Genomic DNA, 27018 nt, shown 5'->3' with positions numbered 1-27018 from the left:
GGCAACCAAACTAATTAGGGGAATGGAGGACCAGAGCTATGAGACAAGGCTACTAAATTTAAACATGTTCACGTTGGAAGTAAGGAGATTAAGGGGGGATATGATTTTCATGTACAAGATGTTCAATGGGGACAGAAACATTAGCAACAAACTCTTTACGATTAACTCCATTACAAAAACTAGAGGCCACCACCTAAAATTGGTGGAAAGAAAATTCTAAAAAACTTCTACAAGGGGCGAAGGGGGTTCTTCACAGTAAGAGCGTTTAGGGTCTGGAACTCACTTCCACCACCAGTGATTTCAGCTAAGAGTGTGGAATCGTTCAAGAAGCTTTTGGACGATTTCCTGAGGTACCGTAATGTACAGGGGTACAAGTACTCATAAGAATGAGAGTCGACGGAAGACCGGGAAGCCGGCGGAGAGGTGAGTACGGATCAAAAGAACTTTGATCGATCAAAATAATTTTGATCGATCAAAAAAATTAACGATTAATCGAGGGATTAATCGTTAATTTCCGCAGCCCTAATATACATATATAAAATATAGCACATACATATTAAAGAGGTATGCTCATTAGATGACACCGTGTTACCCCTCTTTACATAAATACTGTTCCCCCATAAAGCATCAATATTATGATATGTATGATATCATAACATTATTATTGCCTAGCACATCTCTATTCTCTGCGAGTGTCTCTTTATTATCACCTTCGTCATTAAAGATTGCACATTACAGGAAATATTACTTTTTCAGTAGATTTTTCTTTAATATTTCTGTATGTGACGAAACAAAAATCTGGACCTCCAGCTTCTGAGGACACCGGAGGCTCAAAGCTTTCATAGAAAAATAAGGATCTTTATGTTTTATTGTTTATTATACAGAACCAGTATAATACAATGCATTATACTTTCAGACAATCAACACTGTGTATTTATAAAACGCTCTCAGAGCTATTCACTCTGCGAAAGCCTTAGTCTTAGATTTACACCACATTATGGCCACCAGATAGAGTCAAGGAGCATGGGAAATTACTATCTATGCTCCTCGGTTCCACCTAGTGGCCATAATGCAGTGTGGATCTAAAACTATCGCAGAGCGAACGTTTAAATAATACACCCATAGGAATGTTGTTAATTTACACAGTGACGCTGCCCTCTGCAGGCTCTGCATCTCCCCGCATGGTTCAGTGTCCTGCCCAGGTCCTGGCAACCAGTGAGGTGGAGCTGGGCGGGATGCTAGCCAGAGTGTCCCAGGTTGCTAAGAGCTGAGCAGGGAGATGTGTATGGCCCTTACACATCTCCCTGCCTGACTGTTAGAAACCTGGAATGCTCTGGCCAGTAAGGGGGTGGCAGCTACACTGCAAACATTGTGCAGCAGAGCAACCATGCCTCTCTACCTTCCACCCCACTCCACGTGCCCCAAAGAGATGCCTCATTAAAAGAGACAGCCCTGCTTTTACTAAATTAGCCCCTCACACTCTGAACAAACACCAAATTCACCGTTTAAATATATATATATATGGTTTGTTTTATCTGCTAAAGGATTTGCAATTCTGCTTTGCCAATCTTGTGATTTCCGCCCCTCTTGCACACTGCACAGCCAGGCAGGTGCCACATTTGTTTCTTTAGCTTCCTAGATCAGTTTTGTTGCTTCCTTTGTCATCTCTCCACCTCCAGTTCAATCGCCAGACAAAGAATTAGGATGATCACATCGTCCAGTGAGCAGAGAGCTGACCCAAGAAACAGTAATGATATACCACGTAGTAGAGTAATTAGAAGAGGTTTGTGCCCCAAGAACGGCTGGCCAAAATGACAAATCCTTTGGCCCGAAGCAGTAAACATATACTGTATGTATTTGAGATTCCACCATGACAAAGAATGGAGAAATATTTTTGACACTGGGAAGGAAATGAGCCAGTGAAAGTAACAGAAATGTACACTGACACTGAGCCATACCTGCATATTAAGGCGACCTCTTTGGGCATGCAGCCCATGGCGCAACATGGTGGAGGCCAGAATCTGATCATCTTCTATCCGATGGGACTCCATGCCAATAGGTGGGCACTCTGCAAGCAAGGTTAAAGCATTATGCTGTATGTCTCTGTAGATCACATAAATGAGCAAATTCACTATCCTACACAGCCACAGCAAATAGGAGCCTCTACTCACTTTTCCTCTCCTTTGGGACCTCTTCCTCCTCCTCTGAATCCCATGTGTCAGTGGGCTTCTTCTTCTCTGTCAGAAGAAATAATTTGCAAAGTAACTGACTGAAACAATAAAGTCAAAGTTGCACCCTGCCCAAGGTGGCAGGTTATCTGTCGTGGCCTCAATACTTTCTTATCTGTGGACCTGGAACAGATTTGGAGCTCTGATTATGTTCTGTTTAATCTTCATATGTGTCCCATGTGAGTGGTTCAGAAATTATTGAGGGCATAGAAAGCCAGGCACAGAGTACAGTATTCCTAAAGCTGAGTAGAGACAAGGATCACCAGCACTCAGCAATATCTTTCAATATGTCCGTTTAATTGGACAAAGCGTCACAATAACAAATGCCAACGTTTCGGGCCACACGGGGTCCCTTCCTCAGGGCGAAAAAAGGCAAATTGGCATTTGTTATTGTGACGCTTTGTCCAATTAAACGGACATATTGAAAGGTATTGCTGAGTGCTGGTGATCCTTGTCTCTACTCTGTATCTACACAGCGTCATTCGTGGTCATCACTGCGAGCAACATTTTTTGCATGGGCCAGGAATGCTGTGAGGTGTGCGGAGTGTTCTTCTATCTATCTATTCTTAAAGCTGAACATTCACTGGTAGAATTTCAGCCAATTCCTTTGAATCAGCTGAAATTCTAACTATGGGTGGCCCTGTTGGTAGAAATTTGTCGCCCAAACAGAGGTTGCAACCAATTAGATGCAGTCACTCTTTGGGTAATCTGACAGCAGAGGCGACTTCTCCAACTCACTCGTGGCTGAATCAGGCAAATCTTAAATGGTATGGTCAGCTTAAGAAGGCGGTCAGCAATAGCAGCCATCATAATTTCTTATTCTTTTACAGTACAGTTACAGCCAAAATTGTTTTATTAATGGATGGATGGTAAGACCCGCATGTTATTGCTGTGATTGAGTTGGGTAGATTTCCCCTAATTTCCTAACCTTTTACAGGAAACCTCTCCAAGGAATACACAGATATCCAAAAACAATGTTTAGTAGATCAGGGAAAGGTTAGAACTTCTTTCAAGTTTCTATCACTGTCTGTGTCTCTATTGGGATGAGCTTATCACATTTCTTGTTCCAGTGGTAGGTGTCACCGGGACAGCAAGTGAGCAGAAATGTCCAAAACAAGCACACAGATATCATGGAAAAAATGAAAGTGTAAGAGCCAGAAACAGAGTCACCTTTCAAAGAAGCTGTGTGCCAGAAGCCAAGACAGGGAGCTGGTAGGGATGCCGGCCAGAGCGACCCAGGTTGCTAAGAGTTGGCCAGGGAGATGTGTAAGGGCACTACACATTTCCCTGCCCGGCTCTTAGCAACCTGGTATGCTCTGGCCGTAGTCCCGTCCAGTTTCTAGCAACCAGTGACATCATTGGTTGCCAGGAATTGGGCTGGACGCCGGCAAGAGCGTCCAGCCGGCATGCACATCTCCTCACCCACTCTGGTTGCTAAGACCCTGGTGGGTAGATGTGTATGCCCTTACACATCTCCCTGCCCGACTCTTAGCAACCTGGGATGCTTTGGCTGGTGTCCTGTCTTGCATCTAGCAACCAGTGACATAATCGGCTGTCAGAAGCTGGGTCGGGCGCCGGCCAGAACGTCCCTGGCTGCTAAGAGCCAGGTGGTGAGATGTGTATGGGAGAGTTGTGGGGAGAGAAAAAAAGGCAGCTGTTTTCATGGGTTGGCGAACTTTTGCTGACCCACAGAGAGGTGCCCCCCCCTTCAAGTGGCGCCCAGGGTTTTGGCCATATGCGCCATACCCTGGATACAACACTGGTTGCTGGCCTGCTTTTCTTTATCATTATAAGACCTCATAGGGATCACTTTCAGCATCACATCTATCCCAATCCCCCTTATTCCTTCCCGGTCTGCTCACCTTTCCGTTTTCTCTCCTCTTCTTCCTCCCTCTCTCGCTCCTCTTTGCTGCTGGTTGGTTTTTGTGGTTTCTCTGTAATAAAAGAAGGTAATAAAATGCTTAGATAGATTGGACAGAGTAGAGAAGTGTTGGATCTCCTGTCAAGTTTTCATTGTTGTCTGTGGACACTGTGAGGAGATTTGTCCTTTCAGTTTGTGCAGGTGGCCATTGTCACCAGTAGAAAAAGTGAAGGGGAAATCCAAAATTTAAGAGCAAGAGCTAAGGGTTAATCTTCCAATGGAGACACTTTTTCAGGTCACAACTTCCACCAATTCCCTTTACTTTGTAGAGATTCCCTATCACTTCAGGTTCCTTCTCTGGGACAGGAGGTATCTTCCAAGTGGGACACAGGCAGCAAAATATAGAATGACATAAATGTTCTCTATTACTTACTCTATCCAAAACTAAAAAAAAGATCTACGCTTGTAGGGAACAAGGGAAAAAAAAGATATGAAGCAGTTTAATATCTGGCTCCAACTGCCTTGTAATCTGGGCTTTCTCTAGAAGTCATTTCCGAGGCTGACTGACATAAATAAACTATAAGGTAACACTTTATTTATGTTTGAGTTTCTCTAGGGTGGAGGTGGCTGTAGGCGATCTCCAGACATGGAATTCTGCCTACTGCCTAGTGTATTGAGCTGTGCAGCCTTGCCCCCTTCCTGTGTAAGGAAACCCCTCTCTCTAATATGTAAAGGCAAGTTAGAGCACATGCACCCCGCTAAATACACTGCCTGACAAAAAAATAGTTAAACACTGTCATATTTTGATGGATGTCTTTAGCTTCGCCGTTACATTATTTTGTTACGCTTATGCAATGTCACAACATTTAGTTCCATCCAGAGTTGCATTAATTTTTCTCCAAGATCTTGTAGTGATGATGGGAGAGTCGGACAACTGCGTAAAGTCTCCAGAACATCCCAAAGACTCTCAATGGGGTTAAGGTCTGGATTCGTGGTGGCCAATCCATATGTGACAATGATGTCTCATGCTCCCTGAACTACTCTTTCACAATCTGAGCCCGATGAATCCTGGCATTGTCATCTTGGAATATGTCCAATGTGCCATCAGGGAAGAAAAAATCCATTAATGGAAAAACCTGATCATTCAGTATATTCAGGTAGGCAGCTGACCTCATTTTTGGTCACATCATGTTGCTGAACCTAGACCTGACCAAGTGAAGCAACCCCTACAGCTCTTACCTATTTGTTTAGCTAAATCCAGGTGGTGGCTTTTCTTTGCCCAGGCAGTGTACCTAACAAGTTATTGAGTTGGTGTTCTAACTGACAATATAGCTGGATTTCCAGTTCATGTATATCCCCATATCAATGGTTACCCACACCAATGCAGATTACAAAGCTTTAGAGTTTATTTCCAATAAATAGACATGTTAAATACATATATAGCAGTAAAGGTAATTATACACATTATTTAATCTTTTCCTGACATATGCGATTCTGACAGGCTGGCAGAGGCTTCAGACTACCTCAGACCGCCTCTGTTTGGGCAAAGGAGTTTTTATGTCATAGCTTAGCCAAGGGGTAGGCAGACGAGGCCTTTTGCTCTTCAGCAGGAAGGAAGCTCAAAAAGGATGGAACCTGCATCCTATGCTGCTTAAGTAGTTCAGACCTTAATGGAGGGGGAACAATTTAGCCCCTTTGCCTTCGGTGCTAAAGGACTTTGTCCTGACACTGTTTTCAGTCGATAGCCCAAGGGTAGGCAACCTTAGCAGTCCAGTTGTGGTGAAACTACAACTTCCATCGTGCATCTGCCTCTGGGAGTCATGCCTGTGCTAATCAGAGTCTTGCAATAGCTCATGCAGTTCTACAACAGTTAGGGCGCCGAGGTTGCCTACCCCTGTGATAGCCATTTGTCCCTCAAATTAACAGTATTGTCTGGGTGATCTGCAGACACATAATTATGAAAATTCCTAATAATAATTGTGCCCATATCACCGTGCACTTTGAGGGAAAGAAGGCTTGTGTGGCAGTTGTACTGTTTGCTAACATATGGTCCTCATTTCCTGTCTATGGTCAACTTCAAGAGACTCTGTCACTTTAGGAAAACCAAAAACTGTTGGCTGGTAAGAAGTGGAGTCACCCAAAGGTGCCTGCACATATTGTACCTGCAGTCGTCTGAGTGCCTTCTTCGTCACCCAAATCCCGGGGCATTCTGACAAGCAAAGTTTCAGCACTTTCTAAAGCTTGCCTATCCTTTCCTGCCTTACTCACAGTTCTATAGGGTTGTAAAGGGGCAGGACGGAAGTGTTGGAGCTTTGTGTGTCAGCATTCAGGCAAACCAGGGGGTAGTGAAAGCAGCTGCATGTGTGTGTAGGCACCTCTGGGTGCTTTCACTTCATACTTGCCAGCAGCTTTTGGTTTTCCTAAAGTAACAGAGTGTCTTTAAGAATGTTTTATGATTTAATTCTAAATGATACTGTACAGAATGCCTGTACCTTATGACCAAGAGTGGGACTGTGCATTGTGGTCAGGGGTAAGACCAATTAAATGGCATTGTGGTCAGTGTAAGACCAATTAAATACCACACACCACCACTTTTGGAGGCCTTCAAGCACTAACTGATTGGCAACATTAAGATCACTGTAATTCAGAGAATCTGTAATTCTATTAGAAGTTAGGACTTGACATCTTGGCTATGGGAACTCATGCCATTCAAAATATAAAAGAGACCAGTTGACATGGCTATAGCACCTTAATCTGTAGATCATTTTGGTCATCTATCAAAAACACGTTTGTACGTCTAGAAAGACAGATAATTACTTGATGAGTATTTCTCTTCATCTGTCCACTCTTCTTCTTCCTTTTCTTCTGGCGGTTTCAGGAATGTAGTGTAATCATCTGTACAGATAAACAGAAGAGGTGTGGATATCACATGTCTGACTTCTGAGAAAACCTTCATTATTATGGAGCCCAGTCACACCATTTTATTACGTCTGTCTAATCTAACAATGCTCTGATTTCTGACGACCCCTATACTTTAATGCAATAGCACATATACCCTTAGGCTCATCTTATGGTTCTACCGTGCAACTGAAGAAAGAACTTCATCATATAAGCCATAAAATAGATGAGAGGGCAAAAGCTCTACATTCTAATTATACAGTGAATGAAAAGGATTTTTTGTATCCGAAAAGCTATTAGTGAAATCCTGGACCCTGTAAAATCATCACTACATCTTGCTATAAAAGGTTTAACGAGATGGGGGTCAGTCTAATAGTAAAAGGACTTAAAGGAGATCTTCACTTAAAAATAAAAACTGAATAAAGCAGATATAATAATCGCTGCACGTGCCATTCTGTAATTTAATGTGATTAAAAATGACCTTTCAATTTAAAACGGCATTCGCTGTAACTTTCTAATACTGTCAAAAAACTCAATGCAATATAGTTACATAGTATTTGAGGTTGAAAAAAGACACAGGTCCATCAAGTTCAACCTTTGTGTGTGTTGTGTGTGCGTGTATATAAGAGTCCCTGTGTGGTCTAGTATTTAAGTGTACCCATACCCCTGTATGTTACAGTCTCTTAGGATGGTATCAAATTGATTTTTGAATGAATGTTGCCATAACCACTAAACATTTTGTACAACAAAATCATGTCCCCCCCCTAATCTCCTCACTTCCAGCGTGAAGAAGTTTAAATTTAGCAACCTTGTTTTGATCCTTGCTTTGATCCTCCAGCTCCTTAATTAGTTTAGTTGCCCTTCTTTGCACCTTCTCCAGTTCAAGGACATCTTTTCTGTGGACTGGTGACCAAAACTGAACCCCATATTCAGGTTGAGGCCAAACTAGTGGTCTATAAAGTGGCAACCTGGAGGCATTTTGTACATGAACTGTCATTTCCTACTTCTGTGATTGGCTGACTGATTTAGACAGACATCTACAAGTCAAATATTTCATTTTTGGTGACAATGGTGAGATATTCCCTAAGCGTTAATTACTAGTAAAGGGATGCCGACACTGCAACTTTCCTCATTACAACACAGAAAGTCTACCAGCTGGTTATAATGAACCCAGACCCTCCCGTTCAGGGATCAGTTTGGAAAGGACAGGCTGGAACAAATAGCTTTTTACAAAAAAAAAGGTTGGAATCTGCAACAATATTTGTTTAAACTCATTGAATGTACATTGACCACCCAGGGGATTCATTTATTTCAACAAAAGTGGAGTTTGCAGTGTTGTTCTGAATACATATTGCTGCAAAATTTCTCAGTCGGTCTGCAGCCCTCATTGCATGAGCTGCTACGGGTGACGGAGTGGTCCATGTCAAAAGCAACACAGCTTCAAACTAAAGGTGGTTATACACAGATTGCTTGATTCTCCCACCCATGCTAAACAGTGTTAATAGAGGAATCCCCACTGCCGGGCTATTGTATTCTAACAGCGGTGGGTGTGCCGGACTTGGAGGAAATTCAATCAGTGTATGGCCAGGCTAAACGTGACAGGTGGCAACAGAATGAGGCAACCTAATGGCACTCAAAGGCTGTCCAGTCAACATTCTTGGAGTGCGTCCTGATTCAAGCTGTACTGCTTAACTGCAGTGAAGGTTCAGCACGTGGCTGTGCTGTCTGGCAGGGTGCCTGGACCACAAGATTAACTTACCAGAACTATGAATATTTTGGCAGAGACAGCAATTCACATACATTTATTTTAACTGTTTATTGAATTTCATTGCATTCACAATAGAATGAAGATTTGGAGGAGAACTCTGTTTTGCATTTTGCTTTTAATCTTCATTCATGCAAAGAATTCACGTGATTCTCATCCAATAACAGGTTATCTATGAAGGGCATCCCAATCAACTTTAGTGATAGCAAATTACACTTTCCTCAATCGCATATGGTACTTACAGTCATCATAATTAAATCCAGGCCTGGGATAAGGGTATTCTGGAGGGGGTGGGGCTGTTGCGGATGTCACAATTTCAGGCTTCTCTAAGAAAACAAAAATAAAGATGTGTATTATATTACTTTTCCCATTTTCTAATAGAAAAAATTACATACGCATTGACACCAAAAGTTATAATACTACACAAACACATGGACTTGAATAGGAATGTGAGTGTTGCCAGGTCAACATTCACTCAGCGACTAGTTCACCTTCTAAAGGCTATGGACATCTTGAAGTGGAATTGTAGCTAAATCTATTGTATAGTTTTTTTGGAGTGTGGAAAGGTTAGAACCTTTGTTGGGGTTTTGCCCAGTGGGGAAATTTCATCTCACTTCCTGTGTGGTCAACAGGATGTGAGCGGAAATCCCTTGACTAGGGGCACACTAGTAATAAACACTTTTTTTTAGAAGCGTGGGGGGAAGTCCAGTACTTCTGTCATTTTGGGCATCTCTACACTTATCTACAAAACCTTTAAATAGATTGAACTATTAATTACGGAACATTTCCTGCAGAAGAGATAAAAGATCAAGAATACAGAAACAAGACAGGTAATTCATCCTACAATGCCCAACAAAGGTGGGAATCCTCTCAATCCTCCAATCTTCAGGGCTGGAATGCTTCTAGCAGTGCCCATGTCCCTTCCTTATGTGGCTGCTGGTCCTGCACTGATTGCAACAACAAGGGGGCAGCAACAAGACCAGTCAGAGACCAACACCCACAGAGGACCTATTGTCTCAAACAGAACCGGCGTGGTGGAATAGCAGGGAATCACAAATTAAGATGCATGTTAATGAGTGAGTGAGTGAGTTTATTTATACTTGTAAAGGAAGAAAACTATAGAATGTTCTTTTGTGCATATATCCGCACAGGACAAACCATCACAGATATTTGAATGGCCCTGCAAATTGTTTATAAATCAACCCCTTAATGTGGTATTTTGCGCAGCAGCTTGTCTAAGATATAGCTAGGTGGGGGCCAATGCGGGAGACTCTTATATTTTGGTGGACGTATACGGGCAACCTTTGTGTTGGCACATTTGTTTCTCCCTTTCTAGTAATGTATTGGCAGCATCTTTCCACTGGACAAATGTAGGATGATTGGGGAAAGTCTGATTGTGCGCTATTAATTTGTGGACAACAAATAGTAACCTGGTAAGAGAAATCAGGGTCTCTTTAAGAAGGCCATTTCCAAGGCATGGAGGTGGGAATAAAGTTTGATGGACTGAGAGGCCAGCTTCATGGAATGCTAAGCCATTTCAAAATCAGACATAAAGCAGTTGTGTTTCCAACAATAACTGTACAGATATGACGTAGATGGAACTGAGTTTAAGCAGAGCCTGGCTTGTTTTACATACTTGAGATATCAACTGAAAACCTCAAAGCGACCAATTATGAGCCCAAAATAACTTTCCCTGAAGTTAATTTGGATGGATAACAAGAATGATGTATCATCACAGTTCAACTAACCCGCAGCAGACAGGATGTGGACACTGCAATAACATTCGCCATATCTTCACCACCCACACTCAACATACCATGGTTACAGAAAGTAATTGAGAATCATCAATGTGACCCCATGCTCTGAGATGAAAACCATGTCCATCAAGCACCCCTTGGCCTCCAGCACCAACCAACTGCATTGGGAAATGTAACACATAGCCAAGTGTGTTCTGCACAGGTCAAGTCTGGTGGTGGGAAATTCAGTCATGGCCACAAATTGTAGCAGTCCACAACTCCCCAATAATAATTGGCCTCATTTATAAAAGATGGAGCAAAGGAAAATACATTTGTCATCTACAACAAAGAGCCAGGTGATGGATTTCATTTTCTAACTGTAAAAGTGACAGCAGGAAAGTCACAGGCTGATATGGGATTCATAGTCATTCTTCTCTACTTCAACTTTGATAAAACTGCTGTATTGTCCAGTAATAAAATGCTACTTGTCTCCCTCCAGCTATTACAGGAACACGGGACAGAGCAAGGGACATGTTGAAGCAACTTGATGCCCTAGGCACAACTGCTTGATGACGGCCTTTTGTACAAGCTCCGTCCTTTGTTTGATGTGAATATTTTAGCACAACTAGTACTGAATGTGCTATAGGAAACAAAATGAGGTCTGCTTTATATGCAGGACTACTTTTCAACTGTACAGACCACCAACCAAGAGAATAAAGATGGTTTCACAGTTCCTAAACTTTAAAGTGCCTTCTGACTGCTATCAATATTTCTAGCACTCCCTTGTCCAGAGGTGGTCAGAAGAGAAAACAAAATAGGGAAAAATTTACCAAATTTGTAAATTCTGAGCAGCTTGGTGCTGCCCTAGATACTGGTCTGCGGGTGTAATTGTGATAAATACAGCCCTGGTTACATGCACTTCTAGTTGGTGACCGCAGAGTGACTGCCTAAAGTGTATGTCCAGCCAAAATCTTTCTCAGGTTTTCCCTTCACTTCCTGTCTGGCTGAAAACATTTTACCAGACAGGAAGTGAGAAGAACTTTCCATCATCAACAGTATTATCCATAAATGTATCACAGTATAAATGTTCTTTTCTTTAGTAGAGATGGGTAAGGCTACACCCCTGATAGATTCATTTTGTTGTCTCTCTTACTATTGAATATTTTCTCTCACTTCCTGTCTGGTAAACTGTTGTCAGAGGGTAAATCTCTTTAACTCTGCCCTGGATAGCAGAAAAACCAAACGTGCATTCTAATCCTTCACCACTCCAAAACAAGAAAAAAAGGTTTTCGGTTTGATATACACTTTATTGAAACTCATCTACAAATATCTTTGTCCTTGCAGCTCCAGTAACATTTACAAAGAATTAGAGAACCAGGATAAAAGAATATTAATGGAACTTGATTTCCTAAGCCATATTTCTTAATGCACTTGTGGGTATGCTCCTCTTATGGGACCTACTGTAGCACATTTATGGATAACAAGTCCACCTTCTTGCAAATTTGCCTCTGAGTTCATCTCAGTGACCATAAGCTCAGGAGTTAAATCTTAAAAATGCATTCAAGTACCTTAACCATTAACAAAAATGTATCTTATTTGTGTATCACTCGGCTGTAGATCCTCAAATCATCTCTGAATTGGTGCCGACACTGTCCTTCCTTCTGGAGGGGGGGCTACTTTTGTTCCTCATGAGTCCCTATGTGTGTTGCAAAGTAGTCACCGCTCCAAGCTCGGTCCCATGATGGACTACAATCTCATTACAAATTAGTAAACTAAACATAAGATTGTAGTCCATCACAGGAGTGAGCGTGGAGCGGTGACTACTTTGCAACACACATAGGGACTCATGAGGAACAAAAGTAGCCCCCCCTCCAGAAGGAAGGACAGTGTCGGCACCAATTCAGAGATGATTTGAGGATCTACAGCCGAGTGATACACAAATAGGATACATTGTTGTTAATAGCTAAGGTGCTTCATAGTATTTTTAAGATTTAACTCCTGAGTTTAGTGTTACTTTCATTTCTACCGTATATATGTTGGTAGGTCCATAGTTGAGAGCAAGAACCCGACTTACAAAAGCAGCCTGACATCAATATTCAGCTTACATATATTTGTAAATGTTTGCTATGGAGGCTGTGTCAGATTTATGAGCAGACTTTTAACTAGGACTTTATTCTTATGATGTTTGCTCCAGGCAACACCTTATTTCCTTCTTTTTGTTCTTCAAACCTGTTTTTCATTTTAATCATGCAAACTTTGGTTACATAAGCAAATGTGGGCCAATATGCTTCATGTGCCAGGGCCGACTTCCAGGCTTACATAAAAATGAGCTGACATGTAATTTGGTGATTAACACAAATTGCTGTAAACAATTAGAAAGCTGCCCAGGCGTATGAGGTCTTAAAACTGAACAGCAGGGGGGTGTAGCTAAAAATCATGAGACTGTCTTCTTGGAGACTCTCCAACACCCTCTACAGAAAACGGATGCTGCCATCGTCTACTACTATGAACTTGTGCAAAATGTTATTTACTGACAATCTGTACCCTTTTCCCCTGGTACCTCTATGACTAGAGCCTCTCTGAAACTTAAATGTATGTATACTGAATATAGTAAAACATTTTTTTAAGGGAGGCTGGTCTACTTCCCCTAACAACCCTGTCTGGTTTAACACTCTATTACTCAAATTACTTATATTACCAAACATCACCCATTGGGCCTACCTCGAGGTTAAGTACCTTCAGTAGTTTTTGACCATAGGTGAATGTTGTCCTAGATTGTTCACTTCTCCTGCCTTCTCCAAACTCTTCACCCTTTTGTGAATAACCCTGTAGGTCTCCAAACCTCTAATATGTTTTATGGGCTGTGGAGAAGATACTAACTTTATACATGTTATTTGGAACTACAGATTTATACAACAATTTTGGTCCAGAGACAACACTTTTATTGAGGTAACTTCCCTAATATCTTAACATCCCTAACATCCAACCATCTTAATTGTAAATCCTGAACATCCTTAATCCACAGAATTGCCTCCTGGGAGGCAAAAACACCTGCTAGGAAAAAAGTTAGAAAACATTCTTACCCTATTTATGGCTTCTGCCCGCAATGCCTAGGTGAGGGTGATGTCAAAATTTTTCTGGTGAGATCCTGGGAACAACGAGGATCACAATCTCGCAAGAGGACTCTCTTCCACTGTGTCTGCTCATGAGATTTGGGATACTCGTCATTCCCAGAATCTCTCCAGAAGGATGGCGAGTTCACCCTATCCAGTACATAAGTTGCGGGTAAGGTATATTTTGTAACATTTGACAAATTTGTATGGGGTGTGCTTCTGCAAGAGTCCAAATGTTTAGTCTTCTTAGAATTCTGCATGCCTAGTTATGAAAGATTTTTACTGACCCCTTTAGTCATCTTTCTTTGGTTTGTCTGGGGATTGACTCTTGGAGCTAAGAACAAGAGGTGAGAGGCCCCCTGTGAGATCTGACAGTTGCTTCCCTGTCAGCTATTGTAACTCATGCTGATAGCACATTCTGTTTTCCAGCTGCTAAGTATCTATAGCAGTATGAAACACAGAGCCCTGTAATTGAGTATACTGCTCTTAATTACAGAAATCTTTTATGGGCATAGCTGGAAACTCCTCATCTTTTATCCAGAGCCTTCAGCTAGTTTATTGCTGGGTCTTCATGCTGCCAGGGGCTTTGTTCCATTGGCTTTCACTATTCCTGCAAGCCAGCAGCTGGAACAGCAGAGCACTGTTGGAGAGGAGAAGAAAGCCTAATAGAGAAGAGAGCTCTACCATCTCCTCATCCAGGACATTGCTGATTATTTATAGGTCCATATTACTATAAAGCTTCTACTATCTCTATGTTTTACAGCGGTGCACTACATGCTTCACTATTAGGCCCTTGTCTATATAACATGGTTATGCACACCCAGAGTCCCTGGAATCCATGAAGAGTGATGCAGACACATTTTAGAAGAGTGTCTGTGCCACCATACCATAAACGCCGGTGAGTGTGACACATTCGACTGCAAGTCAGAAACACGTATATGAATTGGACACAGGGATGCACCAGAATCAGAACAAATTACTTGTTGATTTTTTTGTGTGTGTCAGTGATAGCATTAAAACTGTCACACTGCTTTTATGAATTTGGGGCAGGACTTTCTAAGACACCATTAATGTAAAAAAAGTATTGAAAATGCTTTTCTCAATTGCAAATGTGTTTTATCAGCATGAGGACAGACAGTCAACAAGGCAGCCTCGATAGTTACCTTAGATTTCCAGGATTTTGCATTTTCTTTAGACAGAATAAGGACACCTAAAGGGGAACAACATTTTTCAAAAAGTAACATCCCCCTCACCCTAAGGTCATATGAGGGACCCTAGAGGTGGGGTGGGCTAGTATTTTACCTCAGGGTCTGGTCCTTGGCAATAGTGGAGCAATGTAAACAGATGGGCAGTAGTCACTTTTAGATGCAATTCTTCTGGGAGAGAGGGTTAGAGCAAAGAACAGCTATGCACTTGGCAGACTCCAGAAAAAAGAGACAAAACGTACTTACAGCCTTCACAGATAGAGAACATTTAAACTGACCTGGCCCCTATGAAATCTGCTTCTTTCTCTAAGATGCTCAAAGGTTTAACTACTGACTCCTGGGAGAGCCAAGCTTCTGCCCAGCTTTTCAGGTCCCTCATTCCTCCAAGGTAGCTTAACATAGCGAGTCTCAAACCCAGGCATCTGTCTATGCACATTATCACCCTCCTCAGGCACCAATGCTAGGACAGTCAAACATACAACTGCAATTCTCCCCAAGGCTGGAGGCTTGGGGCGAAGACTGACTTCTCAAGGCCACTCCTGAAAATGTATCCCCACTTTAGTCTGGACCACTGACAGTAAACCTCCTAGTAGCTGGTCAGGGAGGTAAAACAGTCCCAACTCTGATTAGTGCAGACTCCCATACTAGTGCCAAGAATACTCTTCAGCAGCACACAGAAGAAAACAATCAGCAGAGCTTATAAGAAACTCCAGAAACTAGAACTATCAATCATTCCTAGGCTGACCACAGCCTCGTAACTTCAAAATGTAACACTCCTGCTTAGGGCAGGGTGGCTACAAAGGTTTATGACTAGAGTAGATTCAACTTTGATAAAAGAGTTAAAGTTAATCTCAATACAAAGATTTGCACCATAGGAAAAACCAACCAATGCAGATTTCCATAACATTCCGGCAGATAACTTACTATCAAGATATTTGCCAAACATTCCTCCTCAAAAAATGAATATCGACAGCGCCTACGATATTGGACCACTATCCTGCTGGGCTCCCTACAAACTGCATGGCCTACAATAGCTGTAGTCATGTTTGATGAATATGTTTAGATTTTGTGTCCAGAGACAATCCAGCCTCAGACAGCAGTTGAGGAGTGGAAAGTCTTTCTAACTTATGAGCTAAGGGGTTTATTTTGGCAAGTGGAAATGGAACAAAAAGTCATATGTGTGAATTAGATTGATGACACATAGAACCTCTTCAGTCCAGCTGACACCCATGTAAACAAATCAATTGATACTTAAAATACTGTAACATTCCATAAAGATTTTTAATAAACTTTATCAACTCCATCATAATGAGAACAAGAAGCCAGCATCTCAGTTATATATTTCTTTTGGCTGCATCTCTGCATAGTGCAGCAGAAAGTCTCTTAACTCCACCACAGCCAGGTCACACCGTATTAGAGGAGGGATGGCTAATTTTAGCTATTCGCATTTTTAGGGCCGTTTTTACTAAGTGTAGCTTCTGCAGAGACATTTACTATGCTTCTTCTATTCAACTTAATAAGAATTAGTGTGATAGACAACATGTACTACATAACTACTTCACAAAATGATCAGAATTATTAGCTTCCTACTTAGGAGGAATACAGGCAATTTATTTACAGAACCATTTGCTAGATAAAGTGAACTGGCTGCAAAGAGACTTTCTTCTGGGCCATAAATCAGCTATAAAATGCATTCCAGGTGCATGTACAGAAGAGATGTTCAGGGTCTTGAAGTTATTTTTCTTTAGAAAGCAGCCACATCCAGAGGAGAAAATCCTGTCCCCTACCAGGATGCTGTAAAGAAGGACCCTTTCTTGCTGTGAAGCATTAAAACAACTTTCCATCTCTTTTCATCATCCTAACCAATGAATCCACAAAACTACTCATCCACTTACTTGTTGTCTCTCGTCCTGACAATTTCAACTCCCTCCTCATTGGCCGACCTCTACACAGGCTATTCCCCCTTCAGTGTAGCATGAATGTTGCTGCTAGACTCATCAACCTAACTAACTGCTCAGTGTCAGTAACCCCCCTCTGTCAATCCCTCCACTGGCTTCCAATCACCCAAAGGTGATTCAAAATATTAACAACCACCTATATAGCCATCCTGGCTATATCTCCAACTTCATCTCAAAGTATCACCCTAACCGTCCTTTCTGCTCTTCCCAAGATCTCCTGCTCTCTAGCTCTCTCGTCAACTCCTCCCATGCTCCCCTCCAGGACTTCACTAGAGTCTCTCCCATCCTCTGAAACTCTCTACCCCAACCTGTCCGTCTATCTCCTACTCTGTCTGCCCTAAGGCGTTCCCTGAATGCTCATATCTTCAGGGAAGCCTATCCCACCTCTGCCTAACTGCTGAACTATAACTTTCTCAAACAATTCATGCCCACATAGCTACCTCCTCATGTATCACTTCCCCCTCCCTTTTAGATTGTAAGCTCTCATGAGCATGACCCTCCTTACAATCTTGTCTTGAATTGTATTGTAACTATAATGTCTTCTTTAGCAAAATCTTTGTGTTTGGATACGCAGGTCTGCATACCCTTCTTGGCCATTATGAGGGTTTCTGACTCTCACTGTTGGATTTTTTTATGATTTAATTTTTTCTTATGAAGAATGTAACAGGAGGAGTTTGAACAACCATTGGTTGGCCTGAACACCCAAAACTCCCAGCTGGATGGGAACAGATGGGAATTACGTCAGGGAGATGTTGCTGCTTGAGTATCCACATAGAAGAAACCCCAGACAAACTTCTCCCATCAGGTTCCATCTTTACATAAAATTCCACATTTAGGCAAACTGACCCTTTCATATAAAATGAGTAAAAATGCTTTTTCACATTCTAGGTTGTAAGGCCTGAGATTCATTCATGGTATTGTCTGGCAGCGGCTCTTATGAGTAATATGGAAAGCAGTTCTCAACATGAATCATGAGGGTAGACAATGTTTCTCCCTCTTGTAAGTAACCCTTTATTTAGAAAGTTTGGAGGGTGCCACTGCACTAGTCCCCTGGCTGTCACTGACCCAGAACCAGTATGAACATTAGGAGCTATCTCCAATGTTTCAACGTGTTGAAGCCAACTAGTATTTAAGAAGGAGGTCAGCAATGGCTTGAAAAGAAACCCAGCGGCACATCATGTTACTGGTGTTTCAAAAATCTTTATTTATTCAGACAAAGAGACCAAATAACCCCTGTCTGGATCATCACACTTCATTTATGCCACATCCTGGGATTAATAATTGAGCTACATGATTAAGCCCACGAGGCCGCTGAAACACATCAGGGAGTATGGGCATCTAGATGAGTCACATAGGAGGATCATTAGTCTATTTGTCTGGATCAATAAAGATTATTGAAATGTTGGTAACGTGGTGTGCAGCCAGGCTTGCTTTTAATGGACCGCGCAAGTGGAGAGTCTGGCTGAGCCTTACAATGGCATTAGCATCCAGAGACCGGATGGTGCTGGTTGAGGCCTGCTAAGTTTTGTGAGCAAAGGTCAGTAATGGCAACCTCCATATGTTTCCTTTAATAGCTGTCACAGTGCTTCTAATATGCTTTGTCTTACCAGTTCTCACTTTGTTTTATGAGATTTGACTATAGTTCTGAGAGTGATCTGACAGTAGTTGTTAGAATCGTTTGGAGGAGCCAACAGACGTTCATAAGGTTTGTGAGGATGGCTATAGACATGGTGTAATTCTTAGAGTATTGGGTTTAGATTAGTAATAGAATGGGATTCTGAATGCTACAGTTGTGTAAAGCTGCGCATAAGGGGACAGTACTCACTGGGTGTAGGTTTCACATACACAACTGGACGATCAGGTTTACGTTCCGGCACCGCAGGCTTCTTTGGTTGTTTGCTGTAGCCATCTGCATAGGAAAAATATAGTGTATGAGGAGATTTATTGTAAAATTGCGGAATCAAATGGCAGTAAAAGGGCAACAAAATAAAGGAAAATGAATTGATAGAAAAAGGATTTAAGTGTAAACATCCTGAATACTGGACACAACTGTAACACAATTCTGTTACATTTTATTAAGATGCATCGACATTGCTTACCATGAAATCCCGAGGCTTAAAGGAGAACTATGAGGTGAGTGCTTTTCACTCACCTCATAGTTCTAGCCGACCTGTGACAATGAGACTGTCACAGGTCGGCTCAGTAGATCGGGAGGTGAGAGAACACATACCGGCGTTCGCTCACCTCTCGATCCTGTCACGGCTCTCTGCCGTGACAGGGGAGGGGTTGGATTCCCCCCTCCCCGCTTCGATCCGCCAACTCTGACTGGTGGATCGGACAGGGGAGGGGGCGGGTACAGCTGGCTCTGCCTCTAGATAGGCAGAGCCAGCTGTCAGTCACGCAGCTGGGCGGATCCCGGCACAATTGTCGGGATCCGCTTCAGCTGCGACGTCTCAGTATACCGCGGGCTACAGCTCGCGGTATACTGAGCCTAGGGTGACGGGAGGACGCTAGTTTGTGCCCTTCCGTTACCCTAAGGAGAACTATGGGGAAAAGCCTTAACCCCATAGTTCTCCTTTAACATGGTCATATTAGAATTCTATTGCACTCTGTACTTAGTACAAATGTACCTCCTATGGAGACCTGACTAGTAGGACACATTATCATAATACAATTGTATTACACCCTATAACCTCGGTTCTCAACTGGGGGGTCGTGACCCAAAAGTGGGTTGTGACAACGTGCTCAGTGGGTTACTGCATGCCTTCCACTTTTCTAGGTGAGAGGATCTGCAGCCCCCTCTAGCGCAGCAATGTCAGTTCTCACGCCGAGCAGCCATTCATAATATGCTGCACGCCGCCGAGTGTCAGCTTGAGGTGGGATGAGATGGGGCTATGGCCGTGAGGGAGCTCCATTCATACGTGCATGGCTTACAGCTCCCTCATGTGTCCTATAGAGGAGTTCTCGTAAGATAGGGAGACTGGGTGAATCTTAGAAAAAAGAAAAAAAAATATTTGTTTTTGGAGTGTGTGTGTGTGTGAGTGAGATTGTGTCTGTGGCTGTGTGTGTCTGTTAGTGTTTTTAAGGTGCCCGTTCACACTAGTACAGTGAGTTGATCGCACAGTCCCATGCGATTAATGCAATATACCACGCAAAATCGCACCTAACGTGAATTCTCGTGTGGAAGGTGTGTTGCATTGCCATTCGTTGGAATGGCACCCCAAATGCACCTCGCACCCACAGTTTGTTCGCCCGGACCGGTGCGGTACCGCAATGCCATGCTTTCTAGTGCAGTGTGACTCGGGTCATGACTTAATGACCAAGGACGAATGTGGGTCCTGAGGTTACACAGGGGGAGAACCACTGCTCTATATAATACAATTCTATTACACTGTATATAGATATCGTATGCTACACCTCCCATCATGACCTGATTCCTAACATGGTAATATTAGAATTCTATTATACTCCATACATAGTACAACTGCACCTCCTGTTGAGACCCGACTATTGAACATATACTAAAATTCTATTACACTATATACATAATACAATTGTACCTCATATTGGGACCTGACTGCTGGATATATCATCCTAATAGACTTCTATAAATTTCTATAGGGTACACCACACCTTCTATCACTGTATGTGATATATTGGACATCATATTACACTCCATATGGGCATAGTGCACTTTACCACTCTTCATGACCTGACCCCTGACATCATACTAGAATTATATTACACTCTAAAATAGTACTGCCAACCTTCTATCAACCTTCTATAACTAATGGATAAATCATCTGAATTATATTAAATGCTATACATGGTAAAACAACATTTCATATGACCCTGACTGCTTGACACATCATTATAATAGAGTTCTATCAAATTCTGTATAGACAATATACACTTCATTTTCCATCATGACCTGACTCCTGACATGGTCATATTAGAATATATAGTACAGCCACACTTCTTGTTAATGGATATGACCACTGGACCTATAATCACAATACAGTTCTTCTACATGCTATACCAGTGGTGGGGAACCTCCGGCCCTACAGCTGTGGTGAAACTACAAAACCTTTGATGCATCTGTCTCTAGGAGTCATGCTTGTGGCTGTGAGAATCTTGCAATACCTCATGAGATTTGTAGTTCCACCACAGCTGGAGGTTCCCCACCCCTGCTCTATACAGACTTAGTATACTACACATTCACATCATGACCCGAGCACAGCACAACAGATTTGTAGTACACTCCGTACACACATAGTGTACTAGTGTACAACATCCATCATTACTTGATCCATGGACATAATCATAATATAGATCTGTAACACCCACTACATAGCACCCTTCAGATTCTTTCAAGACCTGACCCACAGACATGAATATAACAGAATTCTACACTGCACCTCAATATAACTTAACTACAGGCAATGATTATGCACATGTTAATATGTAATTTAAACATATAAAACATATAAAATCCACTTATATGCTTTGGTGATTACATGCGCTACAAATTAGGGGGGAGATCTAAGTCCATTGGTCACTAAAGGTTGGCGTGGCAAATCTTCACCTATTGCAGTCAATCCTAATTGCTATCCATTAATGTTGAAAGTTATTTACTGATTGGCTGCCAAAGGTTTTTGCACCCCATTGTGCACGTTCCTGTTATTGTAACATTTAAAATGGCAAATGTGAAAAGGTTTAAAGCAGAAGAAGAATAAAGCAGTTGGGTTCTTACAGTCATCATAATCTTCTCTCTCCAGACGCTCATTGTAATCTTCAGTTGGGGGCTCCTCTTCCACACCTGTAGTAGAAAGTACAGTCAGTCAGTATGAATTGGGTCATTTAGGGGGATACAGGTCCCCCAGTGTGTTTTGGTAATAAGATTACACCACTAGCATCAATTAAATACATGGTGCGCCCTTTCCCACCAATGATTTCGAGACATCTACAAGACTAGATAACTGGTTTGCAAGCTAACACATGTTTGCCTATGGTGGGGTAATAGACTATGAGCTTCTACAAGGAAGATAGTATAATACGAATGGTTTATTGTTCTCTTCAATGTGCTGTGGAGAAAGTGTCAGCCTCAGAATTAATATGCTAAACACGTTTTCAACCATAATTATACAATGATCAACCATATGTACACATTTCTTTAATGAATTTTAAACATAAAAGGGCATAAACATATTGTCTGTCTACAGAGCACTCTATAAACTTGTAAGATTGGCTCGGCAGCACTTACATCTTGAAAGGTGATGAGAGGCACAGGGAGCCGGAGGCTGGTGCTGGCTGATCAGTGGAGGACAGTTGTAATTGAGACAGATATTCCTCAACAATCCAGTGGCTCATACTCCCTGACAGTGGCCAGCTCGAGGGGTTGGAGGTCTCCAATAAACATGAGATCACCATTACCATCAGGCCACTAGCATGCACTGTTGCTTATGGTCAAAACTTTGTAGTGGCTTTCTTGGCAGGATTCTCTGTTAGAAGCCCCAGATGGAAGTGGCCATTCTTTGACTTCTGGGCTCCTTGTCACTCAGTTAGTGTCCTGCAGACTGGGAGTCAACGTATGACTGTTTTCACTTGAGGCTTCTGACACAGGTGTGATTGTACCAAGCATGCATAATGATTCCAATAGTGAGAGCTTTGTTGCTGGCATTAGGCCTTTATCATTGAAATAATGGCTGTTGTGTGAAAGATGAAGAGTTACGTAAATGTAAAATTATATTAATTGCCCCTTAGATGGTCATAAGTTTTTATCTGCCTAGATTTTAGAGGCTCTCCAGTGAAATCTGTGCAGTTGACATCAAAATCCAATGCCCATGGATAGTAGGGCTGGCAGTGGAGGGGATCAGTGGATGGATATAACATTAGGTTCTCAATGCTAGGTATCAATTCCCTTACATTATTTAATTCAAAGCACGATCAACACAATGAGTTTACAGAAGCAAGCCTGATATTTCAATTTTGGGTAGTTTTGCCCATTTGAAACATCCACCCGAGTCTTAATTCTTCTAGGTGCTTCATATAAAGATTTTTGCCCAGATTATATGTGGATTATCTGTGTTCAGTGTTCTTCCAAAGTTGTAATTTTTCTGATTTTACCCTGATCAATCAACTGACTGGAATGAGCTGCTAAGAAGCTCTCTACATTTGAGCTTGGAGCTGTGAAGTCTTTACTGGCTCATACAGCCTGGTTATGGAAATCTTGAGAAGCACATGAGTGTCTGAGGCTGGGCTGTGTCATGTGGGGAAAAGGCTGAAAAGCTCCAAGCACAGTAGTAGCTTTGAAGACTGCTTAGCTCATCAGGAAGATCCCTGTTGATCAGCAGTAGGAGGAGGCACTGGTCTCTTTCTAGTTGAGAAGTGGGAAAACTAAGAACTCGGAACAGCTGCCAGTATCATAAAATGAGTAATGCAGAAATATTCCACGATATTCTACAACACAAAAACATACAACAAAGCCACATATTATACAAGGGTATTAAAAGTGGTTGGTTGACATCGGGTCATTTCATGTGCCTGTATTCTCTCATGTTTTTACCATAGTTCTAAATTCTTCTAGCATATGGATGTCCAGACAGAGCAGCTTAATGGGGCCATACTGATTACTATACTAGTCCAGTATACAATGATCTGACTTAGGTGCTCTACACTGCAAGCTTCACCAACCTACTAAATTGTTTGGCCATTGGATGAAGAGCTGGTTCAACTATGCTGTAGTAGTAGTATGGAGAGTTTGGGCAGAGCAAGACTTTGGAGGTGACCAGGTCAGTGTGAGGGGAGGATGGGACAACTGGTGATGCTAAATTTCTGTCATATGAGAATGCAGTATATTTTGGCAGAACCTTCTTTTCAAAATGACCTGCTGCCCCACAAGCTTCAGAGCAGTAAATACTTGCCTGCAAGCTTGTTGAGAGTCTTTAACTTAAAAGTATTAAAGTAAGACAAAGCCAGGCAATTAGCATTTGCAGAAGGAGGCAAGCAATGGCAGTGTCCTTATTTATGACAAGTGTACTTTAAGAACTAAGCCAATCTATATTTTAAGATTAAAATAGTCAACACATAAAAGAATAATAAAACATGATCAGCTTTGACATTCTGTATGCATGCATGCATGTACTGTACTTTTAGTACAAGTTGCGTTTAATGAATGCAGCCCACCTTCACTAACTGCAGCCCACATGGTCTGAAATTTACCTTCATCCTCGATCCAGTGTGGCCCCACTGGGCCCTCTTCACATGTGGCCGCAGCCCTATTCAATCCTATGGAGAAAGCTCTACTCTGCAGGACCGCTGAAGGCCACCATGAGGAATGAATGTGGCCATGGTGCACATGTACAGGCTAAAGAGGACCCAGCGAGGACAAGTTAAGAAAGCAAGGCATTGCAGTGTACAATTGGGCCACCAAGAAATGAACTGGATTGAGGACGAAGGTGAGTGTGTTGGACTAGGTGGGCTGCACTTAGCAGGGGAAAGGGGGCTGCATTCATTAAAGAATACCTTGTACCAAAGGAACAGCTGTCCTTTACAGAAAAATTGTTGCTAGCTCCAAACATTTGGCCAGTCAACTAAAGCCGGGCCCGGGTATACAGGTTTTGAATTTCGGCTGGTGTCGCTGTTGGCACCTTTCCAACTGGCATCCCTCTAGCAGATGATCGAAGGAGCATGACGGAAAATTGTTAGCCAAAAAGAGCTAGCCAACAATGAGCCAGCGGCCGCTGTCAGAATACAAAGGAAGCAGCCAGCAGGTTGAACAAAGAAAATAGAAGCATCTGACTTAAGATATCCTAGTGGAGGTCATCAATGGCAATCTCCATGTTAGTCTCAGCACAGGTTTCCTTTTAACTGACCATAGACATTAAAATGGTGATTGGATTATGTATGCTAAATGATCTTTTCTTCCCGTAATGTTTGCTGTAACATGCATACTCATAATGCACAGTCCTTGGTGTTTATTTAATGAAAGCACCATCCTAATCCCGTCTGGAAAATATTGCAGTTAGGAAAACCGCACCTGGTAGATTGATATTTGGAGATCAGGCAGAAGTGACTGCTCACGTCTGAAAATGGCGACAGACGTTAATATCAATGTCCAACCTGGCTGAATCAGCTGGATCGAGCAATCATCTTCTCATTTCTATAGACACCTTGGACTCTTGGATGAAAATTGTACCCCACAATAACAGTGGTGTAACAATAGCCAAGTGGCTGCAACTGGCCCTGGGGGTGGAAGGGAGCCCCCATTAGGGGTTTATTGGTGCAATTCAAGCATAGAAAATCCATGTGTATGTAAAAATAACACAAATCCAGTACTGTATCATTATGGTTGCAAAAGTTGTAGACACTGACCATGTGACATTTGTAACATTTAAAATTAAGAAGAGTGGACATCAGGCACAGAGGAAGAGACTTCAGAATCATTGCCACTAGTCACAGATCCCCCTTTGACGGCTCTACAGTAAGGAGAATTTTCGTAGCTGTCTCAGCAGTTTAGATTTATTGCCATCAGAGCTTTTTGCCATCCCGACCAGCACTAAAACTAACCCTGCATGTCTAACACAGTCTTCCTCAGGCTGTAAAAAAATCTCAGTGTGCTAAATTAAAAGAAGTTTTTATTTGGCTTATAAAGTAATTGTGTGCAAGAGTGCTAACAATGTCATAATAGAACATATTGTGATGGTCATTATTGTTGCAATTACAACTGCTTCCTTTTTACTGACTACTAGACCTCCAAGGGGTGGGAGGACTTAGAATTTACACTAAGGTCCTGAGATCTAAAAAAGACTGGGGAGCTAACTGTTAATTCCCTGCACTGATGCCCCTCCATTCCCTGACATTTTCCATCCATAACTCTGTAATGTACTGACTATGCTGGCAGCTCTCCATCTACCTGCCCTTGATTTAGACATACTTCATGTTAAAGTGACATTAAACCCTCAGATTTTTTAACATAAAACAATACTGTAATGTGTGCCTTACTGTAATCCATGGTTGTTTTCCTTCTCTTTGCTGCTCTTCCTTTTAAATCTGTATCTGTTCTCATGTTCTGCAGAACTTCTGTTTTGCAGCAGACTGCCTTGTCTCAGTAATGGATACACGGTGTCTGTGTATCCGTTTGTATAGACTTGTAATCTGAGCCAGCACTACAGGAAGAGGCACTGAGCTGAAAAGGGAAGTTCTCCCCAAGCATGAGAAGACATGAGGATTTAAAAGGAAGAGCAGCAAAGAGAAGGGAAACAACCATGGATTACAGTAAGGCACACATTACAGTATTGGTTTATGATAACAAAATCTGAGGGTTTAAAGTCACTTTAAGATCAATGACAGTAGGGAGGTCAAGCCAGGGGGTTAGCCCATTGAAATTTTGCTCAAAGAGAAGGGAAACAACCATGGATTACAGTAAGGCACACATTACAGTATTGGTTTATGATAAAAAATCTGAGGGTTTAAAGTCACTTTAAGATCAATGACAGTAGGGAGGTCGAGCCAGGGGGTTAGCCCATTGAAATTTTGCTATGGGGCCTCATGATGTGTTGTTACACCCCTGCATACTGAGTTGAATCATAGCGATCCAGCATGTGTCTGAACTATATAGTACATTCAGTAACGTTATACTAATTTTCGTGCTAATGTTTTCCATGTCTGGATAAATCATTAGGCAGCCAGACAGAGGGGCCTTTGTGGCCTGATTTATTCTCTGTATACTGTTTCCTACTCCCATAGCGGTCTCGTGGAGTGGGGATGGTTGTACGAATAAAGGAGAACTGGTCACTCACCAGCTATATGCAAAACAGGTAAAGAGAAGATTAGAGGACTTTAAAGGTACCAGTGGGGACTCATAAAATACATATAATGGAGTTAAAAATGGATAACAATGATAAAATTGTATCAAATTGAGCCCAGTCATATCCTCTCTGTCCGGTTCCTCCGGTTCAGGAAGATGCTCCACATATCCCCCTGCAACACAAAATATTAACATTCGTTAGACAACTCATCAATCATTATTATTATAAGAATAAAACTGCAACAAGAAACCAGCCGTCCTTGTTCTGACTACTATAATCTGGGGAAAATAATGAAATCTGATTGGCTGCTATGTGCTAACTTCACATCATATATTTTGGCTGATGAAACAATTTTCAAATGGGGTGACGTAAAGGGGCCTATGTATAAACAATTTGCATTCACTCTGCAAACCTCTGTGAATGTTCGTTCTGTTCGAGAGAAGCA

General features: G+C 42.0%; 1 protein-coding gene across 1 annotated transcript in view; it reads right to left on the bottom strand.

Moving 5' to 3' along the window:
• The window catches only part of AEBP1 (AE binding protein 1), a 55941-nt gene that overhangs the window by 15489 nt on the left and 13434 nt on the right, over window positions 1-27018 (bottom strand). The window contains exons 3-10 of the mRNA XM_018567456.1: window positions 26686-26757; window positions 21518-21586; window positions 18590-18673; window positions 8995-9078; window positions 6907-6984; window positions 4091-4162; window positions 2172-2237; window positions 1959-2068 (exon numbers count right to left, since the gene is read on the bottom strand). Coding sequence (XP_018422958.1) covers window positions 1959-2068; window positions 2172-2237; window positions 4091-4162; window positions 6907-6984; window positions 8995-9078; window positions 18590-18673; window positions 21518-21586; window positions 26686-26757 — 635 coding nt within the window. The remainder of the gene's footprint in view (window positions 1-1958; window positions 2069-2171; window positions 2238-4090; window positions 4163-6906; window positions 6985-8994; window positions 9079-18589; window positions 18674-21517; window positions 21587-26685; window positions 26758-27018) is intronic.

Source organism: Nanorana parkeri, unplaced genomic scaffold, assembly GCF_000935625.1.
Source record: "Nanorana parkeri isolate BGI_ZX_2015 unplaced genomic scaffold, ASM93562v1 scaffold1052, whole genome shotgun sequence".
Lineage (NCBI taxonomy): Eukaryota > Metazoa > Chordata > Amphibia > Anura > Dicroglossidae > Nanorana > Nanorana parkeri.
This window is presented reverse-complemented; position numbering and strand designations above follow the sequence as displayed.